The following is a 20,927-nucleotide window of genomic DNA, read 5'->3' on the forward strand; positions in this document are numbered from 1 at the left end:
ATAATCCTAAATACCTTTTAATCATAACTACTTAAGTCTCAGGCTCATCATGACTCACAAGCACTTAATAAAACATTAACAATGAAAAATAATAACACCACCATATATTACGATGATTTTGTTAATAACAATAACAAAATGAATATATTGTTGTTGTTGCTGTAAAAACCGGGCTTCGTTGTTTTTTTATAAAGCGCTGCCAAGAGAAAATGTCATGTTTTAATATTTCCCTGTGTTTAACATATTTTATAAATGCATTGTTTCCAAGCAAATCTCTTTAAATTACCATGTTATTAAAATGTGCTACATAACAAACTTACCTTGCCTACAGTGTCACGTGGTGCAATAGGCCAAAATGATGCCTCGGTTACAGACTTACATTGTATAAAAACTAAGAGCCTTCTAATATTAACTTTATTATGTTAAAGATATATTAAAATCTATTCATTGTCTATTTGTTGATCTGTTTACAGGAGGCATATTCCCTTTGATGCAGTACTTCTCCTAAGCTCTAGAGGGCAGCGCTGTCTGATGTGGCGCTTGCACCTCTCTTCCGGGCAGGAGTTTTCAAACAACAGTAGCTAGCCAGCTAGCCGTCACACATTTTAGCTCAGGGATCTACGACAAACTTTGCTGCGTTTTGGGTAAGATTTCTCACACTCAGTTTCTGCATTCATTTGTCCCAGATCTGATATGTTTTATTAGGTAACTTTCTAATATTTAGCTTCGCCGTGTTTGTAGGAAAGCGACAAACCAGCTATGATAACATGCTAACTGCTGCTCGGCTCTTTGCTTTGTTTCATACATTCGTGCTAATGCTAACGCTTCACTTCACACCACTACTGTAGTTGAGGATGAACAGATGAGCGGCCGATGTTCCCTTTAACCTTTGTATGAATCGGGTCTAACCCGGGTCAGAATCCACACTGAGATGAACCCCTTTGTGCTGTTTTTGTAGCTAGCGGGCTAGCTTGTTGATTAGCAATGTCAGCGAGCTCGAAGAGGAGAAGGGCCACTTCACCCTCCAGCAGCGTCAGCGGAGGGGGAGACCTCGACGATACCTCCTCTACTCCTGGAAGTGGCAGGAAGCGAAGAAGGATCTCCAATGTCCCTCCTGTAGATATGGTGAATACACTTGTATTTATTGAATTGATTTTAATGGCAGTCATCGTTGGATGTGCGTCCTCGACCTTAAATCGAATTGATTTGGAGTCTTCTCTCCTCTCATTCAACCATTTGCAAACATTTTCTCTGGTGCTGTCGATCTTTAATTTGTCCTCTGCCCTCTCAGATCGCTGTTTGCCACGAGTTGTTCAATGCTGTCAGGGACCACAAGGATGATCATGGAAGGCAACTTTGTGACGTTTTTCTGAGGGTACCAAAGAGAAGGTATTATTATAGCATTACAAACTGGCCAAGATAAATTCTGCGCCCATGAAAAAACCCTATTACACACGTATTACTGTATTCCATGCAGAGATTTGACACTCTGATTAGTGCCTGTGTATTGTTATGAAATGCAGCCTGTGGTGATGTTTTTTGTCCTCTCTTGCACTTTTTCAGGAATCTGCCTGATTATTACGAAGTTGTCTCTCAACCAATTGATATGACAAAGATTCAGTATAAACTCAAGTCAGAAGATTATAATGATGTGGAGCAGCTGACAGCTGATTTCCAACTCATGTTCAACAATGCCAAATCATTCTACAAGGTATGGTATAGCAAAGAGAGTACTTGCATCATTAATAATTTATTCCTGTATTTACATGCCCTCTCTGAGTTTAAAATTAATTATTGTTAAAAACGTCTTTTTCAATGTTTCTTCTCTCCACATATTACTATACTAAGCTATGACTAGTCCTGTAGTAAAGAAATTATCTTTTAATTAATAATTAATTAATCAATATAGTCTTATATATTATTGTACAGGGGAATTAGATTAATTTTTTTAATTAATATCATGCCCCTCAATCTTGATATATTCATTTTTTTTTCATGTACAACACTTCAGAGGGACAGTGAGGAGTATCAAGCTGCATGTAAGCTGTGGCAGGTGTATCTTCAAACAAGGAGTGAGTTTGTGCAGCCTGGAAATGGAGATGATGATGATGAAGATGGTGACGACATGATGGATAATCCAGGAATGTCAACAGAGGATGAGGCAAGTGATAGTACTAGTTAAATGTATTGTTCAGTTTCTTTGTCTGTCTATCAGTGAGTGAAATGTGTGAATATGCTTTTAATCTGCATTTTGTGGTGACTCGAGTTTATTGTATAGAAAAACAAGGGCTGCTGTGAAACCTAATTCATGCATAATTATCACCTTTCAGACCTCAACTGGTAGTTTGAAGGAGGTGTTGGAGCAACTCTTGGAGGCTATAGTGTCACACGCTGATCCCTCAGGGCGTCTGGTCAGCGAACTGTTCCAGAAACTGCCTTCCAAAGTGGTAAGTCTTTGAACAGTCTTTGGGTAAACATCAATTCCCATGAAACTGTTATGTTTTTAACATTTATTTTTCAGCTCTAACAACAATACAAGTTTATGATCGATTAAGAAAGCCACATTCATGCTAAAGCAATCCATTCAGATTTGTACTATAATCTACAACAGTTTAATAGTGCCAGTCATCTTCATCTCATCAGTTTATATTTGTCTTTCTTTTCTAGCATTACCCAGACTACTATGCCGTTATCAAGGAGCCAATAGATTTGAGAGCAATTGCTCAAAGAATACAGGTAGACATCAGACTCACTCACTGAATTAACTCTTGTCAGCACAACATATTTTATTCTAACTAGCACCAACTTATTTCATTTGAATAGATTGGATACTATAAAGGTGTCAATGCGATGGCCAAGGACATTGACCTGATGGCCAAAAATGCCAAAATGTACAATGAACCAGGATCTCAGGTTTTTAAGGTAAACTTGTCTTTTTGATTTCTTTTCCTTTTTCAATAAGATTTAACATAACTTCAAATAATAACAATTGTTCTCTTACTGTACAGGATGCAAACACCATAAAGAAAGTGTTCATCCAGCGGAAGACTGAACTTGAACATGCAGAACCCACTAAATCAAGTCTTCGCATCAGGTATTAAATAATAATAATAATAGTATTTAGGGTACAATTCTTTTTATCGCAAATAAGAGCAAATCACTCCCTGATCCAAGACGGATTCTTTCAAGATCTACAATGGTGTAAGCCTTGTGTCATAACTGTTCTTATTCAGAAATCGCAGGTCTGGCCAGGGTGATCGACTTTCTGGTGTCAGCGTTGCTCTTCACTACGGTTCAGAGAGTGAGGACGACCCTGTTCTCTCTGGTAAGTATTGTTGCTTCAAGATTAAATATTTTACCTTGTGTTTGTGTAACAGTTTACCATATGAATGTTTGCAGGCTCTGTGTGTTATGATGAGGGAGAGTCAGAGGCTGAGAGTCAGAGTTCTAGTATGGAGATGAGTAACCCGATCTTCCAGCTGTATGAAGCTGTGCGGGGTGCCAGGAACAACCAGGGCCAGGTCTTCTCTGAACCCTTCCAGCACCTGCCATCTCGCAGGGAATATCCCGATTATTATCAGCAGATCAAACAGCCCATCGCTCTGCAGCAGATCAGGTAAGGAACTCTCATTCAATATATACAAGTCAGCAGTGTAGAACATTTAAAAACCAAAAGGTCAAAATTGATTAATGTTCAATTCAATTTTAGTGAATTTTGTTTTGTTTTTAAGGACAAAGATGAAGAATGGGGAGTATGAAAGTGTTGAGCAGATGGACGCTGACCTCAATCTAATGTTTGAGAATGCAAAGCGCTACAACATGCCTAACTCAAGCATTTACAAACGAGCCTTCAGGCTTCAGCAGATCATGCAGGTAATGATTTCTCAATTAATCGCTGTCAGGTTGTGCTGGAAGATATTTCTATTCAATCCACATAATTTGAAACAGACCAGCAGAGATACCCCTTATCTTGCGTAGAAAGATAAGCAAACATGAGTGTCTATTGTGATACTATATGCATCTGTCTCTTGCTGTCTGGACAGGCAAAGAGGAGGGAGCTTTTAAGGAGAGATGATGAGGATGGAGACAGCATTCTGTCATCTGATGCAGGGAGTGTCAAGAGGAAAAGGTATAGCAGTTTTACATTTTCTAAAATTATCTATTGCTCTCTCTCTCAAACCACAGAAGCTTCTCTAGTCTGTTACCCTTAATTAGTTATTCTTGTATTCTGTTGCTCTGTATTTTCATGCGTGCTTATCCATATTATGCTTTTCTGTTTCAAGCCACAAGAAAAATGTCAAAAAGAACAGAATGAAAGCCCTTTACGCTGCAGTGACAGAGGCCAAGGAGTCAGGCACCAATCGGCGTCTCTGTGACCTTTTTATGGTTAAACCCTCCAAAAAGGACTACCCTGACTACTATAACGTCATCCTCGAACCTATGGACATGAAAACCATCGAACACAACATCCGCATTGAGCGCTATACCACAGAGGAAGCTCTGATGGATGACATGAGGCTGATGTTCCGTAACGCCAGGCATTACAATGAAGAGGGGTCTCAGGTAGACTGTTTGAATCAGTTTTATTCAGTTCTGCCGATATTGTATCCATTGTATTCTTGTAACTCCCAATGTTTGGATTACATAGGTGTATAATGATGCTGATATCCTGGAGAAGATACTGAAAGACAAGCGCAAGGAGTTAGGACCTTCCACTGAAGAAGAGGAAATGGGATCTCCAAAACTGAAACTAAGTAAGTTTGATGATATCAAGTTAAATTGCAGCCGGTTTAACTTTACATTGTTGCTGATCGTTTTCTAAAATATACCACATGTTCATTATGGTATAGAATTCACTAGAAGAGGTTTAAAACAATTAATTTCTCACATAAAAATATTTGTTTGCTAATTATCCTTTGGTAATTCATGTATGAAGTCCAGCCTGCCCTTGCACCTCCATGTGGAAGAAAGATTTTACCCTTTTCTTTTTTTGCACAGGGTTTCATTTTTCAATCTACAGCAGTGTTTCTCATTAATTACAGAGACAGATGTTGGCCTGTCAGAGTCCCAATTTGTCCTCCCACAGTTTCATAATGAACCAAATATTAACACAGAATCTTCAGTATCTTTACCTGTTAAACACAAAATATTTGCAGGGCACATTCAGGATCACAGCAGCGGAGAAATCCTTTGTTTGGTGATTTTTCCATTCACCATGTACAATGGCAACAGTGAAAAGGCTAGCTGACAGATTATTAGGCCTTTGCAGTGGTCTGTGCTCTTTTGAGTGCTTTCATGTAGCTGTTAGTAACACTATTTTTTACAATACATGACCTAACTGTAATTTTTAGGAAAGAGTGGTGTTTCTCCAAAGAAGTCCAAATACCTCACGCCCCTCCAGCAGAGGTTGAATGAGCTCTATGACGCTGTGCGGAACTTCACTGATCGCAGAGGACGGCGTCTGAGCCAGATCTTCCTCCGTCTGCCGTCTCGTGCCGAGTTGCCTGACTACTATGCTACCATCAAGAGGCCCATCGACATGGAGCGCCTGCGAAGTCATATGGCGGCTGGTCGTTACCAGGATGTTGAGGCCCTGGTTGAGGACTTTGTTCTCATGTTCAACAACGCCTGCATATACAATGAGCCAGAGTCTCTGATCTACCGAGACGCTCTGGTGTTGCACCGGGTGCTGCTGGAAACACGTAAGCAGCAGGAGGGTGGTGAGGACTCTGGGCCTCCTGCTGTTGGACTTCTGGTGAGAGAGCTGATCCGGAACCTGTTTGTGTCAGTGCTGGGCCACCAGGATGAAGAGGGCAGATGCTACAGCGACTCGCTGGCTGAGATTCCTGCTGTGGATCCAGCCTCTCCTGAGAAGCCACCACTCAACTTTGATGTCATAAGGATGAACGTGGACCGAGGCCGCTACAGGAGACTGGATGTTTTCCAGGAACACATGTTTGAGGTGCTGGAGAAGGCACGCAGGCTACACAGGTATACAAATTTATTATAAAAAGACATGATTTATATACAATGTAGTCTGAGGCTGTGTCAGTAAAATGATTAGCTCTGTTTTGTTTTCTGGTTCGCTGTCAGCACATGTTATGCTTTTGTTACAACAAGTAACAACTTAAGTCACATCAAAATAGAGAAACCTTTCCCCTTTTCACTTTTGCAGGACTGACTCTGAGATATTTGAAGACGCAGTTGAGCTGCAGCAGTTTTTCATTAAAATCAGGGATGAGCTATGCAAGAATGGAGAGATCCTACTGTCCACTGCGCTCAACTACACGTCAAAACACCTGCACAGTGACGTGGATCAGGAGAAAAGGGAAAAAATTCCCAAAGAGATCGAGGAGGACGAGCAAAAGAAAGAAGAAGAGGACGAGGAGGATAATAAAGGTATATGAACTGTTTTTATAATGAAGAGGTCTAAAAATGTTGATGTGGTATCCATCTCAAATAAATATACATTTCTACCTCTAAGATGGTGAGAAAGCTGGAGACCTGCAAGGAGAAGCATGGCAGTCGGAGTCAGAGACAGAGCGTGTGTACAGTCAGGACTGCACCTTTGAAAACTGCACCTACTATGTGGGGGACTTTGTGTATGTGGAGCCGTCGAAACCAAACCTGAAGCCACACATCGTCTGTATTGAACGTCTGTGGGAGAATGAAGCAGGTACCACAATCAACTATTTAAAAAAATAAATAAAATGACCACAATACCTATGTCACTTTACATACAGTTTGCTATGAATGGGACAATATGTTGTACCTTTTTTTTTTTTTTAAATCAGCTGACAGGATTAATTTAAGAAATGTTTGTTTTGTACTCTAAATATTGATTATTGATGATTGCAATGGATCCATTAAAATGGTAAAATCTCAATTTTCCTGTACTGAATTTTGCTTGTATTTGTGTTTGAAGGTGAGAAGTGGCTGTATGGTTGCTGGTTTTACAGGCCAAGTGAAACCTTCCACCTGGCCACACGCAAGTTTCTGGAGAAAGAGGCCTTCAAGAGCGACTACTACAACAAAGTGTCCCTCAGCAAAGTCTTGGGCAAATGTGTAGTCCTGTGTGTGAAGGTAAGACCTTCTACAGAACCTGAGCCACATGATGAAAAGTGTTTTTACTCTGCAGAACAGTGCTAACCTATTCATTACCTTTTCTGGTGCATGTAGGACTATTTCAAAATGCAGCCAGAGGGCTACAGGCCTGAGGATGTGTATGTCTGTGAATCCCGCTATGCTGCGAGGAACAAATCCTTCAAGAAGATCAAGATATGGGCCATGCCTGCGAGCTCTGTGAAGTTGGTCTCACGAGAGGTGCCTTTGCCCGTTGTCCGTGTAGCCTCCATGTTCGCTAAGCCTAACCAGGACAAGCTAACAATCTCATATGCGGACAGTGGCAGTTTTGTGGAGAAGGTAAGGTGATACTGTATTAAACATGGCCTATGTAAACTATGTAGTCCAAGTTTTGATGGATAACTTGATTCATTTGTTGTGAGTTCTGTTTTTTTGGTCTCACTGAGCTTATGAGCTTATGGACAAGCTTAATTAACTAATTAATTATTAGCTGTTTATTCAATAATAATTAAATACAAAGTTTTACTGTAAAATAAATGGAGACAAAAAAGACAGATCTTAGACCCAGATACTGGAGATGATACTAGACTGAAAGGTTGGAGTTCAGGTATAAATGAAAAATAAAATCCAGAGTTTATTGTGTCCTAGCTGGTACATCGTCAGTTGGACTTGATTGCAGGGTTCAGTTGAATTAGGTAATCTTAGCTTAGTTTCAGGATCTTGGTGTAACAGTGGAGTAATGACTTGCAGGAAGTGTCGAGCAGGCTCAAACATTTTCAAACTCCTTTATATTAAGCACTTAACATTAAACACTGAACCACACTGGTAACTGTCACACCACTGTTTCACATTGTTTAATTTTGACCGTTTTCCGTGCACCATCCAGGCTTCTAATGCACTTCATGTGCATTGTTGCCACACTTGTCAGTGGGACTTCACTTATACATAAAAAAAGGCAAAAGTAGGTATGGAAGTAACACAAATTGAGATATAGCAAGAGAGTGTAGTGACTCTACTCCACTTGGTGGCGGTAATGAGTGACATATTGTGTTTTATTTTTCCCAACAACCTTTTAACTTTGTCAGCTTCTAATTCAAAATGTTGCCATATTGGCAGAGTTTTAGTTTTCTCTGAGGCAGCTCATCATCGTTCCATAAACACATGAACTTGTAACGAAACACATGTGCCATGTGAATCTTTCCCCCTCCTTCTAAAATGCGATCTATTTTATGTTGCCAGTCACCATCGGCTCCGTTAGTCTGCTTTGAAACAAATACAATATTAAATAACAGGTTGTGATACTACTTACTGCTAGTGCAATACAAGTTACATTTAGCTTTAGGTTGCTCATCACGTTCATCATGACAAATATCAGTTCAGCCATTTTGCATGAAATTAACCAGTTAAAGCTCCTACACCAGACCAGGCAGGCAAAACTGAAAATCAACCCAACTCTTACCTCGTATTTAAGTTTATTTGTCAAAATATAAACACCCACCTGGGTCCTCTTTGTTTCTTCTAAAAGGAGAAAGAGGATGTCCCTGTGGAGATGACTGGAGCTGAGCCCGGTTGTCAGCATTATGAACAGTTATACTACAACAACAAGTGGTTTAAAGTGGGAGACTGTGTTTACATCCAGTCTCACGGTCTGTCAAAGCCCCGGGTTGCCAGGTGAGTGAAAATATATTTTTCTCTCTAGTGTAAGAAGGCCTCCTGAGGTCTAATATGTCATTGGTGCTATATAAATATAATGGAGGTATCAATTAATGGAAATATGATTCCCTTGACTGCAGGATAGAGAAGCTGTGGGTGCAGAATGGAACTACTTACTTCTTTGGACCAATCTTCATTCATCCTGAGGAAACCGAGCATGAGCCCACAAAGATGTTCTACAAGAGAGAAGTTTTTCTGAGCCACCTGGAAGAGACTTTGCCCATGACCTGTGTCATAGGTACTGCCTTGATAACTTCCTAAAATTAATTTGAATGTTGGCGTCCATCATCAGTTTCATTAACAAACATGTTCTGTCCTTCCTCTCTGCTCTCCAGGTAAATGTATGGTTTCCTCGTTCAAGGACTTCCTGTCATGCAGATCCACCGAGGTCTCGGAGGACGACGTCCTGCTGTGCGAGAGCCGCTACATTGAGACTGAGAAGCAGATGAAAAAGTTCAAGGGTCTGAAACGCTTCTCATACTCCGCCAAGGTGGTGGAGGAGGAGATCTTCTATTTCAGGTTAGTCAGGGAACCAGACCGCTTAGTTTGTTCAATGTTTTCAAATTTTCTCAAAGTCTGGGTGTCTTTTCGGTCTTGCACAGAAAACTGGTGGTGCCCCAGAAGGAAGCTTCACCCTTTTTGGATAAGAAGATAGATGAGCTTGAGGTTAAACTGGCCGACATAGAGGACGGAGATGATGATATGGAAGATATGGACGATGAGGAGGCTCCAGTAACACCTTCTATGCCTCAGATACCAATGCCACATGCAAGCGATATGGACACGCTGCCATATACACCTTCTCAGGTACCTTGACACCTCTAAAAGCCTGAATCTTATATCCAAGGCTTAAACCCTCTGCTCCTAATATTAGCACAAACACTCTCACACAACCAGTTTGATTTTTTAACTTGTTTGTTTTTCCATGAAGTCCACTCCCAAAGTGAAGGGCTTATCAAAAAAGGAAGGGGCCAAGAGAAAGATCAACATGAGTGGCTATATCCTGTTCAGCAGTGAGATGCGAGCTGTCATCAAAGCGCGACACCCAGACTTTTCCTTTGGGGAGCTGAGTCGACTCGTTGGCACCGAGTGGAGGAACCTCGAAGCTACCAAGAAAGCCGAGTATGAAGGTGAGAGCAAGAGCTTTATTTGTTGTGAAAGACCTTTTAATGTGAGCAGAAGTCAAAACTTTAAATCTTTATTTTTTTTTTATTTTGCAGAACGTGCGGCCAAAATAGTGGAGCAACAAGAGCGCGAGAGGCCGGCCCAGAAGCAAGCATCCCCTAGAGCAGGTACCCCAGTAGGGGCACTGATGGGGGTGGTGCCTTCGCCTAGCACTATGGGAATGATAAACCAGACCATGACACCTGTGTCAGGTAACCCCTCTCAGAGACAGCACGAGTGTTTGGCAACAAGGCAGCAGAGGAATAAGGCGTGACTATTTAATCCTCTAATTTTCTAACCATTTTAAACGTAATATTTATCTAATAACTACATTCACAAAGCAACATTTTCTCTTCTCTTGCTGCTGTTTCATATTGTTTTATGTTTCATAGTTCTATTATCACCAGCTTCATATGTGAGACTGCATGACATTGACTGCATGATTGTTATTTTAACCAAGAATCTCTTAAATACAAAAAAACCTAACTTTCATGCTCATTTTATCCGCTAACATTTCTCAGACCCATTTGTATTTGTCTGCCCCTTTCACACACTGAACCTCTAACATCACTGGATGTGTTCAATCTGGTGGTTTTATCATACTGAAAACATTTTCAAAGGCAGCACAGCAGGAACAACAGAAGAGAGATGGATAGAGTAAAGCTGTACAAAGGGGCTCACTCTAAATTTTCAGTATACCTAAATGACTGAATCATATCAAATATTAAATTTACAGTGATTAGTTTTACACTGTGGTATTGCTCCTTCTGCTCTCCCTAGAGCTGTAGTTACACATTCTGAGACCAACAAAGTAAAATAAGTGAGCATGAATGGCTCGCGGTGCATGTGTGAAAGGGGCCACAGTGTGCAGTAGTAGTGCATGTTATATTAGAGTCAGCTGCATGTCACTTATGCATGGATATGTTGTTGTCCTCTCCTCCGCCCTCTTCCCCAAGGCATGATGGGAGCTTACGGCCCACCTTATATGCCCATGCAGGGCCCCCATGAGGGCTTGTTGAGTGTGGCAACAATGTCACCTCACTCTGCAGGGGGGTCCCACCTGCCTCTTCACCATCTCCAGCAAGGTATGCCTGGGTACCCTGGCATGCCTCATCAGGGTAAGGGCCACTGTCCTAGCCACACCTGCTCAGTCGGTCACATCCAGTCGTGTCTCTCCTGCTGGAGGGGTTTACCTGGTGCAGAGGCTGCACTGCCAGATTTACTGAGCGAGCAGAGGCAAAGCTCTCTGGTCTACAACATCCTCTCTCAAAGTGTGCACACATCCCACAACAATAGTATACAGGATCCATACACACATTCACAGATACAGTGTAATGCATGTTAAAACTGAGACCAAATAACTAACATTCAACTGATATTCAAACTAACATTCAACCGGTATTTGATTATATTCAGAAACATTTCTACTGTACAAATAATCATTGTAGATCTAAAGAAAAACCAGTCTGAGTTTTCTCCAGGTGCTGAATGCAGAGAGAATAAATATTGTCATCAAACAGGTATGATGGGAGCTGGTATGAATGGCATGGCAGGAAGTCCGGCATCAGGAACCTTTATGCAACAGGTGAGGCCCAGTCCCGAAAACACTAGACCATATTGTTGAATTCAAATACTTGATGATAATTTTGTTCCCTCCATAATTTAGCATATAATTATCACATACTTCAATGTTGCACTTGTTGTCCACATCCTAATAAGTATATTGTCATTGCTTGATTTTAGCCTGGGATGTTCAGCCCAGGACAACTCGCTCCTCCTCCATATCCAGGACAGGGCCAGTTAGGCCAGCCCTCACACCTGCAGCCCACCACCCCCATGTTTGTGGCTCCACCACCAAAGACACAGAGGGTGCTCCACTCAGAGGCCTACCTGAAGTACATCGAGGGCCTGAATTCAGACTCTGCCACTGTCAGCAAGTGGGACCAAACACTGAAAGGTGGGGTCCCTTGAGTGGTCTTTTGTTTTTACTCACGGCCTCCTGGGTGAGGGGTGTTTTTCTGTCTCTGTATGTGTGTGTACAGAATATCCTCAGAACAGAAACTTGATTTGAATCGTGGTCACATTAGTGTCTGTTTTATATTGATGGTTTTCTGCATAAATAAAGATTCCACATAAAGATTATGCTTCTGCATAAAGATTTGAATGGATTTCTTTTTAAAATGTTAAATTCATACTTAGCTGTTTTTTCTTTCAGTCAAGACGTGTATGTTGATGTTTAATGTTTCCTGTTACAGGTAATGTGATTATTGTTCACAAATGAAGAACAATAAGTGATAGAAATGGGTATGTAGATTTATAAATATACGTCAGAAAAGTATTTCAATATTATTCCCAACCTAATGCAGGGAGGTATAGTGATGGATGGGTCTGTCTATCCGTTTGTCTGTAATCTTTTCATTTTTGGAGCGGATTTTAAAATCATTTGGACTTTTTACATGAAAGTTTACAATTATGTTAATCAGGTAGTAAAGTGGTGCTTCTTGATATTTTGGGTTTCTTGGAATATTTTTCTCTGCATTTAAATAAAAATTTGTTTGACTTGTCTAAATTAAGAGTAGGCTGTCAACGCAGAATGTTTCTCCAATAAGCAACAGGGCCCTGGATCACAGGACCACTCAATTCTCTAGACCTAACCCTTGCTTTAAATCCACTATTTGATACCGTGATCAGAGACTGTTCAGCTTTGTTTCTTTATAGGCATAATTGTTTTACCCTTTAAACAGCTATTTCAAAAACCTACAGTTTATTTGTGTATTTTAATCCAGTACCTTTTGCGTTCACAACAGCTCATAGGCGAGATGCTCACCTGACCAAAGAGCAGGAGAGCAGGCTGCCAGCCCACTGGTTGAAGAGCAAGGGAGCCCACACCACCATGGCGGATGCGCTGTGGCGCCTGCGTGACTTGATGCTGAGAGACTCTCTGAACATCTGTCAGGCATACAACCTGTAATCCGTAGGAAACTCAAACCACTATAACCAGCTCTCCCACTGCTCTTATCCTCAAGCTACAGCAGAGTTTAGAAAGCATTATAGACCACAGAAGCAATATTTTATAGTGAATCATGATCAGTTTTATATTTATTAGTTAACAAAATGAGCTTGATAGTGATTTGTGTGTGTGTGTGTTTTTTTTTTACACCATTTAGATGAATTGTGTTGTAAAACCAGTGTTTTCTGGCTCACTGATACTTAAAATAAAAATCTGAATACCCTGTTGATGATGTTTGTTACGTCCTGTCCATTTTTTGGTTTGTAAGCAGACACAGTTTTCCACAAAACTTGGTGGAAGACTGCCGTTGGTCAGTAAAGAATCCATTCAGTTTGTTGTGGATCCAGGATTTTAATTTCTGTCCTTTACATTGGGAGATGAGACAGGAATAATTCATGGACATTGAAGAAAAAAAGGATGTTTAGGAAACTAATTTCTGAGTGTGTGAAATGTTCTGCAGCTTGATTTAATTTAAGGGGACTGTTAGGCCTGGCAGAGGGTTGTGTTCTACTTAGTGTGTAGCTTTAAAGGGATAGTTCACTGAAAAATGTACTACTACTCACCACTGTGCCGATGGAGGTGACATGTTTGAGTCCAGAAAACACTTTTGGAGTTTCAGGGGTAACTTGGAGCAGCATGGAGGTATTTTTATCTGTTGTTGTTTTTACATTTGAAGAATCAGTCACCAGGTACTTTGCTTGTATTGGATTTGGCTGCAAAGCTGTTTTCCCCTGAAACTCCAGAAGTGTTTGCTTTACCCAGCTCCCCCTCCATCGGCATAGTGGTGAGTAGATACTGAGTGAATTTACATTTGTTGGGGAACTGTTCCTTGACTTTGCTTGTACTGCTCAGTCTGTCTTCAGACAATCAGGACATTGAAGCACCTCTTCACGTGTAGTCAACCTGCTTTATTATGAAATCACTTCCTGTCTGCGGATGTCACTTCCTGCAGACAGAACCGAGACGGGGCCATTCTCTTTAGTGTTTGCCGTGTCTTCCCAATGTCCATCTCCTCACCGCCCGCATTTTGATACAAACCCAACACAGACTGAGCCTCGAAACAGCCTCTAACGAAGGCACACGTTAGTAAACCAACGTGCCCCATGGAGAAACTAAAACACTGAAGTAAAGGAGCGACGAGGTGAGCTTCACTTTGTGCTCTGACTGGTCGGGGTTAGCTAGCTAGCTAGTTTCACCGGCTGTTTCCACACTCATGGGATTTAATGATACGTGGACTTGATTCAGTGAATGAACTAGTGTCAGGTCATAGAGTTGATGGCTTGACAGTCCCGCTTCCTGGAGACAGCTTTGCTGCAGTGTCTTAAATGTCAGGCTTTGTTTTTTCTTTTGCAGAGGTTGTTCCATCATTGTCATCCATCCCTTCCTCTGTAGCTAGCAAACCGGTTAGCTAACGTCTTCCTCAGGGAGAAGCTCGTCCAAGCACCCGGTGGACTCATATCATGAAGAAACAGCCACTGTATTTCAATGGGAGCGGTGTCTACTTTATAAGCCTTTGCACAAACATGGTGGAATCACAATAAATTAAACGAGGAGAAAGTTTTGTTCATATTTGCAGCGGTCAACGCTTCACATTTGCAGGAGCTAGCTAGCTAACATGCCGGTTCATCCCTTTATGAAGCTAGCCAACTTCAAAGCAAACATTTTAACAACGTAGCTAGTTCGTGTAGCTAACATTGAGCTTCCAAATGCACGTTTTAAAATCAGTGCATATGAGTTGTATTTGTTGAATGACAGCTATCAGAGGCTCCCAGGGCCCTCAACGGCCAGGCTGGGGTCGAGACCTGGCAGACCTGCACCTTAAATGAGAATGAAATCATGCATAGGTTCCTGGATCAGCAGCATCCTCACTGACAACCAGAGCAAGAAGTGAGAGATAAGAACATGCAGACCAAGCTAGCAGTGGGGGGGTTATCTCACTGTTTCACCTGCTAACGTCAGTGTAGCTCCACACAGCACATCCAGTATTGTTCATGATCATCGTGAGTGGCCTTGTTCTTGTTGGGTGTGACTAACAAAGTTAGCTTTTAAATGTTGACATGACTGTTGGGATCATGAACAGATCCCTTCCTTCTATCTATAGGTGTGTATTATATTATATGAGACCCTCATGATTTCAACACCAAGCAAATAAACATTTGCAAAGTTTGATGATGCTCATCATGTTGACCTGAATTTGCATGTGAATCTTCCAGCTCTAAGGTTAAACGTTGATGTTGTTAAAGCTCAGTAGGATCATTGTTGCCTCACAGCCAGAGGGTGCTGGTGTCAAACCTGATCCAGGGAGCTGAGGCCTTTCTGGGTAGATCTTTGCTTGTTCTCCTCATCTCTGCATACATTTATCCCACTATCCAAATACATTCCAGCCGAGTGAATTGGAAACTAAACCGTTCACATCAAGTAGAGGGGTTTTCTTAGTCTCAGGTGGTTGGTAACCCTTTCCAAGGTCTATCATTTATGCTTTTCCTGTGCATTTTCTTTTTCCAGGCAGAGCTTGCATTCAAACCTCCTCAATCAACAGTTCCTCCCACTTTGGCATTCACCATTGCTGAACTGGTCAATTCTAATCTTGACCTCAGCCAACTAAGCTACACTAACAAGGATGTCTCAGCTCCAGTTTCAGTGTCCATCTAGCCCCATGCCGGCTGCACCTGCCCCACTGCAGCTGGGGCAGCCACAGCCCGGTTACAGCATCCCCTGTGCCTCAGGCACCTTACCCTCAGAGAGTGCGAGCCAGCCCATCAGGAGCTCCGCCCTCCCTGCAGGCTCTGCCACCCCCTACAATACCACAGGTTTGTTTGTTTAGAATTTGTGTTTCTCCTTTTTTACATGAAATCTATAGTTTGGATGAGCTGTAAAGTGTCACCTCTTGTTCAGGCTCTAATATTTGAGGTAAATACCACATTTTTTAAATTCTCCAAATAGTTCAAAGTACGTATGTGTTAGATTCTTTCTTCACATCTGACATTCTGTCAGTGAAGTGATATCTGCATCTTCTAGACATTATGTTGAATTTAAGTTAAATATTTAAAATGTTATGCTAAATGTCAAACGTTCATAATATCTCTCAAGACTGTTTGTGTATTTGTTCACAGACTTTAGGACAAGATTCAACCATTCATGCTTGTGTTGACAATCATATCCATTTGCTTAGATGTGAAAATTTGGGATCTTTTTATGTTGTTATAGTATCTAACATGGCAAACCCTAAAGAGAAGACCCCCATGTGTTTGGTGAATGAGTTAGCCCGTTTCAACAAGATCCAACCTGAGTATAAGCTGCTTTGTGAGCAAGGACCTGCTCACTCCAAGGTATGTTGAGAGTAACATTAACAAACTAGCCTATAATGTGATTTCATCTGTGCTGTTCATTTGCAGTAGGTTCATGTCAGTGAGTCAGAATTGATTTTTCTCTGTCTCTGCTTTGGTCAGATTTTCTCAGTGAGACTCACACTGGGAGATCAGCACTGGGAAGCGGAGGGGACCAGCATCAAGAAAGCCCAGCATTCCGCTGCCGCTTCTGCCCTCGCTGAGACAACGCTTCCCAAGCCCACCATGAGGACACCCCGCAACACAGGCAAGAACCCAGGTGGGCGGTTCCCACTGTATCTGTCACAGTCTCTCTCACTGTTATGCTTTGCAGAAAGGGCTTACTCATTTGTATTCTTTATCTTTGGTGTGTTGGGCTTGTAGTAGATGGCATGACACACACTATGGAGTTGAACGCACTATGTATGAAGCTTGGTAAAAAGCCTATGTATAAACCCATCGACCCATACCCGGGGATGAGACCACCAAACTTCAACTACAACGTCCGAGCTCCAGGGCCGTACCAACGCTCTATGCAACAGTGAGTTTCCTTTACTTGGAAATAGAATGAGGGCATTTGACTATGTGAACGTCATTGAGTCTCTTTGAGATGGAAAAAATTGATTCTCGTGTATGTCCAGGTACTATTACCCATTTCCTCCAGTGGGACCGATGTTATATCACATGGAGCTTTCCATTGGAGGTCAGCAGTTTGTTGGAAAGGGACGCACGCGGCAGTTAGCCAAACACGACGCTGCTGCCAAGGCCATGAAAGTGCTGCAGAAGGAGCCAATATTGCAACAGTTGCCAGTGGTGAGAAAAGAAGCACAAGCACACTCTGCATAAGATAGTGTGAGAAACCCTCTGTGCAATTCTATTCAGACTTATTGCTTGTCTCTCTTTAATATACATTCTGCTGTTGACAGATGAATGGAGAGCCGGAGGAGGAGAACCTCAACAAATCAGAAATCAGTCAAGTTTTTGAAATAGCACTTAAACGCAACTTACCTGTCAACTTTGAGGTGATTCCCACATTTCTTTTGATAAACTTTGATAAAATTAGCAATACAGTTTGAGCTGTGATGTTTTGGACAGTTACAGTTTTTGTTCTTCAGTGTGAACTTTTTGTGTATGAACCAATACTGAAACAACACATGTGCCCAAGAAACAAGAAGTCAACTAAGACATCTGCAATTTGTGCAAATTGCGTGTTATCCTATATTGATGTAAACCTGCTCAAATTAAAGCTGAGAATTGGGAGTTGTATATTTTATTTTATTTAATACCTTGAAGAACAAAAATTAAGAATTGGTTAATTGTCCAGACTGTATATATACAAAATGCATGACTTCCCCTGTTTCTTTTTCAGTTCAGTTTTAGAAGATCAGTGCTTTCCTGCACCCTATTCTGAGAGTAATTTGAAAACCCTGTGTTTCAAGGTTTTAAAGGAAGAGGGCCCTCCACACATGAAGAGTTTCTTAGTGTGTGTTACAGTCGGGGAGTTCACTGGCGACGGCGAGGGAAAGAGTAAAAAGATTGCCAAGAAGCTGGCGGCAGCAGCAGTGCTGATGGCGTTGAAGAGGCTACCCCACATACCTAGCGTAGAAAAGACGTTGCCACGCATCAAAAAGAAAACCAAATCCATTATCAAGGTAATGATTCTAATGGGTTGGCATGAGGATAATCAATACAAACCTAAAGATGCTTAATTAACTTGTCACACCAACAGCTGCAGACCAGCCCAGAGTATGGTCAGGGCATGAATCCCATCAGCCGCCTGGCCCAGATCCAGCAGGCCAAGAAGGAGAAGGAGCCGGAGTACAGCATGGTGACCGAGAGAGGTCTACCACGGCGCAGAGAGTTTGTCATGCAGGTGAGTCTGTAGTAAATGTCCCTGTAGTACGACTTACGGCTCTGTTTTCTTTTGCCTGTACATTTGTCTCCCATTCAGCTTTTGAGCTGTGTATGCTGTGTTCTGTGGCACAGGTGACCGTGTGTGGCCAGTCTGCCGAGGGACTGGGACCGAGCAAGAAGGTGGCAAAGAGGAACGCAGCCGAGAAAATGCTGGACCTCTTGGGATACAAAGTGCCTCAGCCTCAGCCCCCAAAACCGGCACTAAAAACTGACGAGAAGGTACAGCCAGACCTTTGACAAGCAAGTCTTATACACATGGTAAACCTTCATGTACTTACAGTGTTTTGAAATATTTAGACCCCAGTGAAAAAACCTGGTGATGGGCGTAAAGTGACCTTCTTTGAACCTGGCTCCGTAGAGGACATGGCACTGAGTGAGTTTTATTTTCTTTGGAAGGAGATCTCTTTCAGAGTTTCGGCTTTATTTTGTTGAATTCTATTATTATTTTTCTTTTGAAGTTTCTAAGGAGGAGGACTACCGGCTGCCTTACCTGAGCCACCAGCAGCTGCCTGCAGGTATCCTTCCCATGGTACCTGAGGTGGCTCAAGCAGTCGGGGCCTGCCAAGGATCCCAGGTCAATCGACCTTTGCCCAACCCAGGCAAAGCCACAATCACTGCCATGATTGCCAATGAGCTGCTTTATGCAGGGGCATCTCTGACTGCTGAGACTATCCTAAAGAACAAAAATAACCTGAACCAACTGCCCCACGGACCTCTCACCAGGCCTTCAGAACAGCTCGGCTATCTTGCATCTGTGCAGGCCCTGCAGGTAAACAACATCTTTAAACTCAGTAAAGCCACTGATATTCATGCATTTGATTTAAAGAGACTAAAATATTATATCTTATTACAGGTGGAATACAAAGATTTCCCCAAAAACAATAAGAACGAGTTTGTGTCACTGATTAACTGCTCATCCCAGCCACCGCTCATCAGTCATGGGATTGGGAAAGATGTAGAATCCTGTCATGATATGGTGAGTCTGAAAAGCACAAATTATGTTCAATTTTTAATATTCCACAACAGTCTGATGTTTCCGTCGCCTCTGTACAAATTCATGGTGTGAAGAGTGAATTTGTGAGCTCCATTAACCTGGAGAGAAGAACAATCCAGCAGGAGTGTGTTCACTGAAATGAGCAGAAATGTCCTAAAATGATTGTTTGAGTTCCGCCCAAAATAAATGTGTTAATAAGAAATTGGTTCAGATTGACTACTTCCTGAACACCAACTCCTTTTTGATAAAAGAGCATCTGCTACACAGACAATGTACCTTCTTCTTTGCAGGTTGTTGCTCTAGTGAGCAGCATCTGACTCGCTCACTACTGTAACTTAAATGATTCCTCATCTCCACAGGCTGCACTGAATATACTGAAGTTGCTTGCAGAGTTGGACCAGCAGTCAAATGAAAGAACAGGAAATGGACCAGTCTCTGGGTAAGCTCTGTTAGACACTCTCTCTCCACTTACCTATAGATGTGCTCACTCTAAGCCTTTTATTGCACTGATACTTGAATTATATACAACCTCAGTCCGAAATCGAAAGGCACTGACACTAAATCTTTTCGCAGGTGTGGCAAGCAGGAAATGGAAGGTGACATGCACCTCAAACAGGCTAACTCAAGCACATTGGCACAGACCCTGGATGGCACTGTTTAAATGATCAGGTTTGGTTGTCTGTAAAAGCACTAGAGAAAACTCAGACACTGTGTTCTTTGTCAGTTTTAGAAGGTTACAAGAAGCATTCAGCTCCGTAATCTCTAAACCGTCACTTTTCATAATCATTGTTCCAAAAAGTTCACAGTTAAACAAGACTGATAGAAAGCATATAGTTTCATCTCCTTGACATTGTTTAATTGGACGTATTATTTATTTTCTTGCTTTGTAGTTTTAGCTGCATCCTAGTCAAGTTTACTCGGTGGGGAGTAAATGAAGCGACTAACTGTGAACTCTTGTTTTGCCTAGAATTTGTTTCCTCTCTGTGAGACCTGCTAACTCTGGTTTTTAAGTGTTTTATGTTTTATCCCCCACTGAAGTGGTTCATTTAACATGAGGTTTGGACCTCTTCTCTGTCTCGGATGCAGCTCGCGAACCTCTGTTGAATTTCCTAGAGTGCTTTATATCAACAACCACAAGTGAAGTGTTATTGACATTACCATGTAGGGCTGGGAAGAATTTGTGACTAAATGTAGCGTGTGATGTAATGTGATGTTGTCCCTGATGTGGGTGCCAGGGAGGTCTTCCCTGTTGCATCAGTTCTCCTGATTCTCCTGTTTCCTCCCTCATGTCAACCTCCCTTCTCTCTCTGCTCCCCATGGTAATTAAACCTACGTGCTTATGTGCACAAAACAAACACTTTAGTTATCTTGTCTTTTTCTTTAGTTACCAATGGCTGGATCAGGAAAATATCTCTGACCGGGTGATTATGAAGAATTGTAAAATTCGATTGTAAATTGATATTGTAGAAAATCTAAGATGAACTATTGCAGGCTTGACCACTGCTCACATTTGATCTTGAACCCTGGTTCTGATATTCTATATACTAAAATTTATTTACACCTCTTTTCATTTGCATTTGTTTGTTTGTAAATTATAGTTATGGACTTGTACCAAAAAAAACTGCTGGACGGATAACCATGAAACTTGGTGGAGGAATGTGGTGAGGGTCAGGTAAGAGCCGATTAAATGGATTCGGATCAGGGAGCAGATCCAGGATTTTTT

The 20,927-nt window shown here is 41.7% G+C and overlaps 2 protein-coding genes across 6 annotated transcripts; both read left to right on the plus strand.

The window, feature by feature from the left end:
- The first annotated feature begins 485 nt into the window (after positions 1 to 485).
- On the plus strand, positions 486 to 13,197 carry pbrm1l (polybromo 1, like). 4 transcript variants are annotated; one of them, XM_069536556.1, is made up of 30 exons: positions 486 to 644; positions 959 to 1,125; positions 1,292 to 1,389; positions 1,564 to 1,711; positions 2,012 to 2,161; positions 2,331 to 2,447; positions 2,668 to 2,736; positions 2,824 to 2,922; positions 3,009 to 3,094; positions 3,234 to 3,325; positions 3,400 to 3,616; positions 3,732 to 3,873; positions 4,044 to 4,129; positions 4,284 to 4,563; positions 4,649 to 4,754; positions 5,352 to 5,991; positions 6,176 to 6,399; positions 6,485 to 6,676; positions 6,926 to 7,083; positions 7,180 to 7,422; positions 8,609 to 8,754; positions 8,877 to 9,034; positions 9,132 to 9,315; positions 9,399 to 9,603; positions 9,728 to 9,926; positions 10,017 to 10,172; positions 10,917 to 11,078; positions 11,481 to 11,545; positions 11,704 to 11,917; positions 12,768 to 13,197. In XM_069536556.1, exons 2-30 carry the CDS (start codon positions 985 to 987, stop codon positions 12,929 to 12,931), a joined length of 4,941 nt encoding a protein of 1,646 aa, XP_069392657.1. In that variant the 5' UTR covers positions 486 to 644; positions 959 to 984; the 3' UTR covers positions 12,932 to 13,197. The 4 variants fall into 4 exon arrangements, with proteins under 4 accessions (XP_069392657.1, XP_069392658.1, XP_069392659.1 ...); XM_069536557.1 differs by having other exon boundaries at positions 10,017 to 10,088; XM_069536558.1 differs by lacking the exon at positions 12,768 to 13,197 and adding an exon at positions 12,216 to 12,756.
- A 710-nt stretch (positions 13,198 to 13,907) lies between these two features.
- Positions 13,908 to 20,559, plus strand: stau1 (staufen double-stranded RNA binding protein 1). Of its 2 annotated transcripts, none has more exons than XM_020101636.2 (15): positions 13,908 to 14,111; positions 15,476 to 15,780; positions 16,178 to 16,299; positions 16,420 to 16,576; positions 16,681 to 16,837; positions 16,938 to 17,109; positions 17,223 to 17,318; positions 17,736 to 17,948; positions 18,026 to 18,169; positions 18,283 to 18,429; positions 18,508 to 18,583; positions 18,669 to 18,979; positions 19,064 to 19,186; positions 19,564 to 19,643; positions 19,778 to 20,559. In XM_020101636.2, exons 2-15 carry the CDS (start codon positions 15,591 to 15,593, stop codon positions 19,863 to 19,865), a joined length of 2,076 nt encoding a protein of 691 aa, XP_019957195.1. In that variant the 5' UTR covers positions 13,908 to 14,111; positions 15,476 to 15,590; the 3' UTR covers positions 19,866 to 20,559. The 2 variants fall into 2 exon arrangements, with proteins under 2 accessions (XP_019957195.1, XP_019957196.1); XM_020101637.2 differs by having other exon boundaries at positions 16,420 to 16,564.
- Positions 20,560 to 20,927: the final 368 nt, after the last annotated feature.

Source organism: Paralichthys olivaceus, chromosome 2, assembly GCF_024713975.1.
Source record: "Paralichthys olivaceus isolate ysfri-2021 chromosome 2, ASM2471397v2, whole genome shotgun sequence".
Taxonomy (NCBI): Eukaryota; Metazoa; Chordata; class Actinopteri; order Pleuronectiformes; family Paralichthyidae; genus Paralichthys; species Paralichthys olivaceus.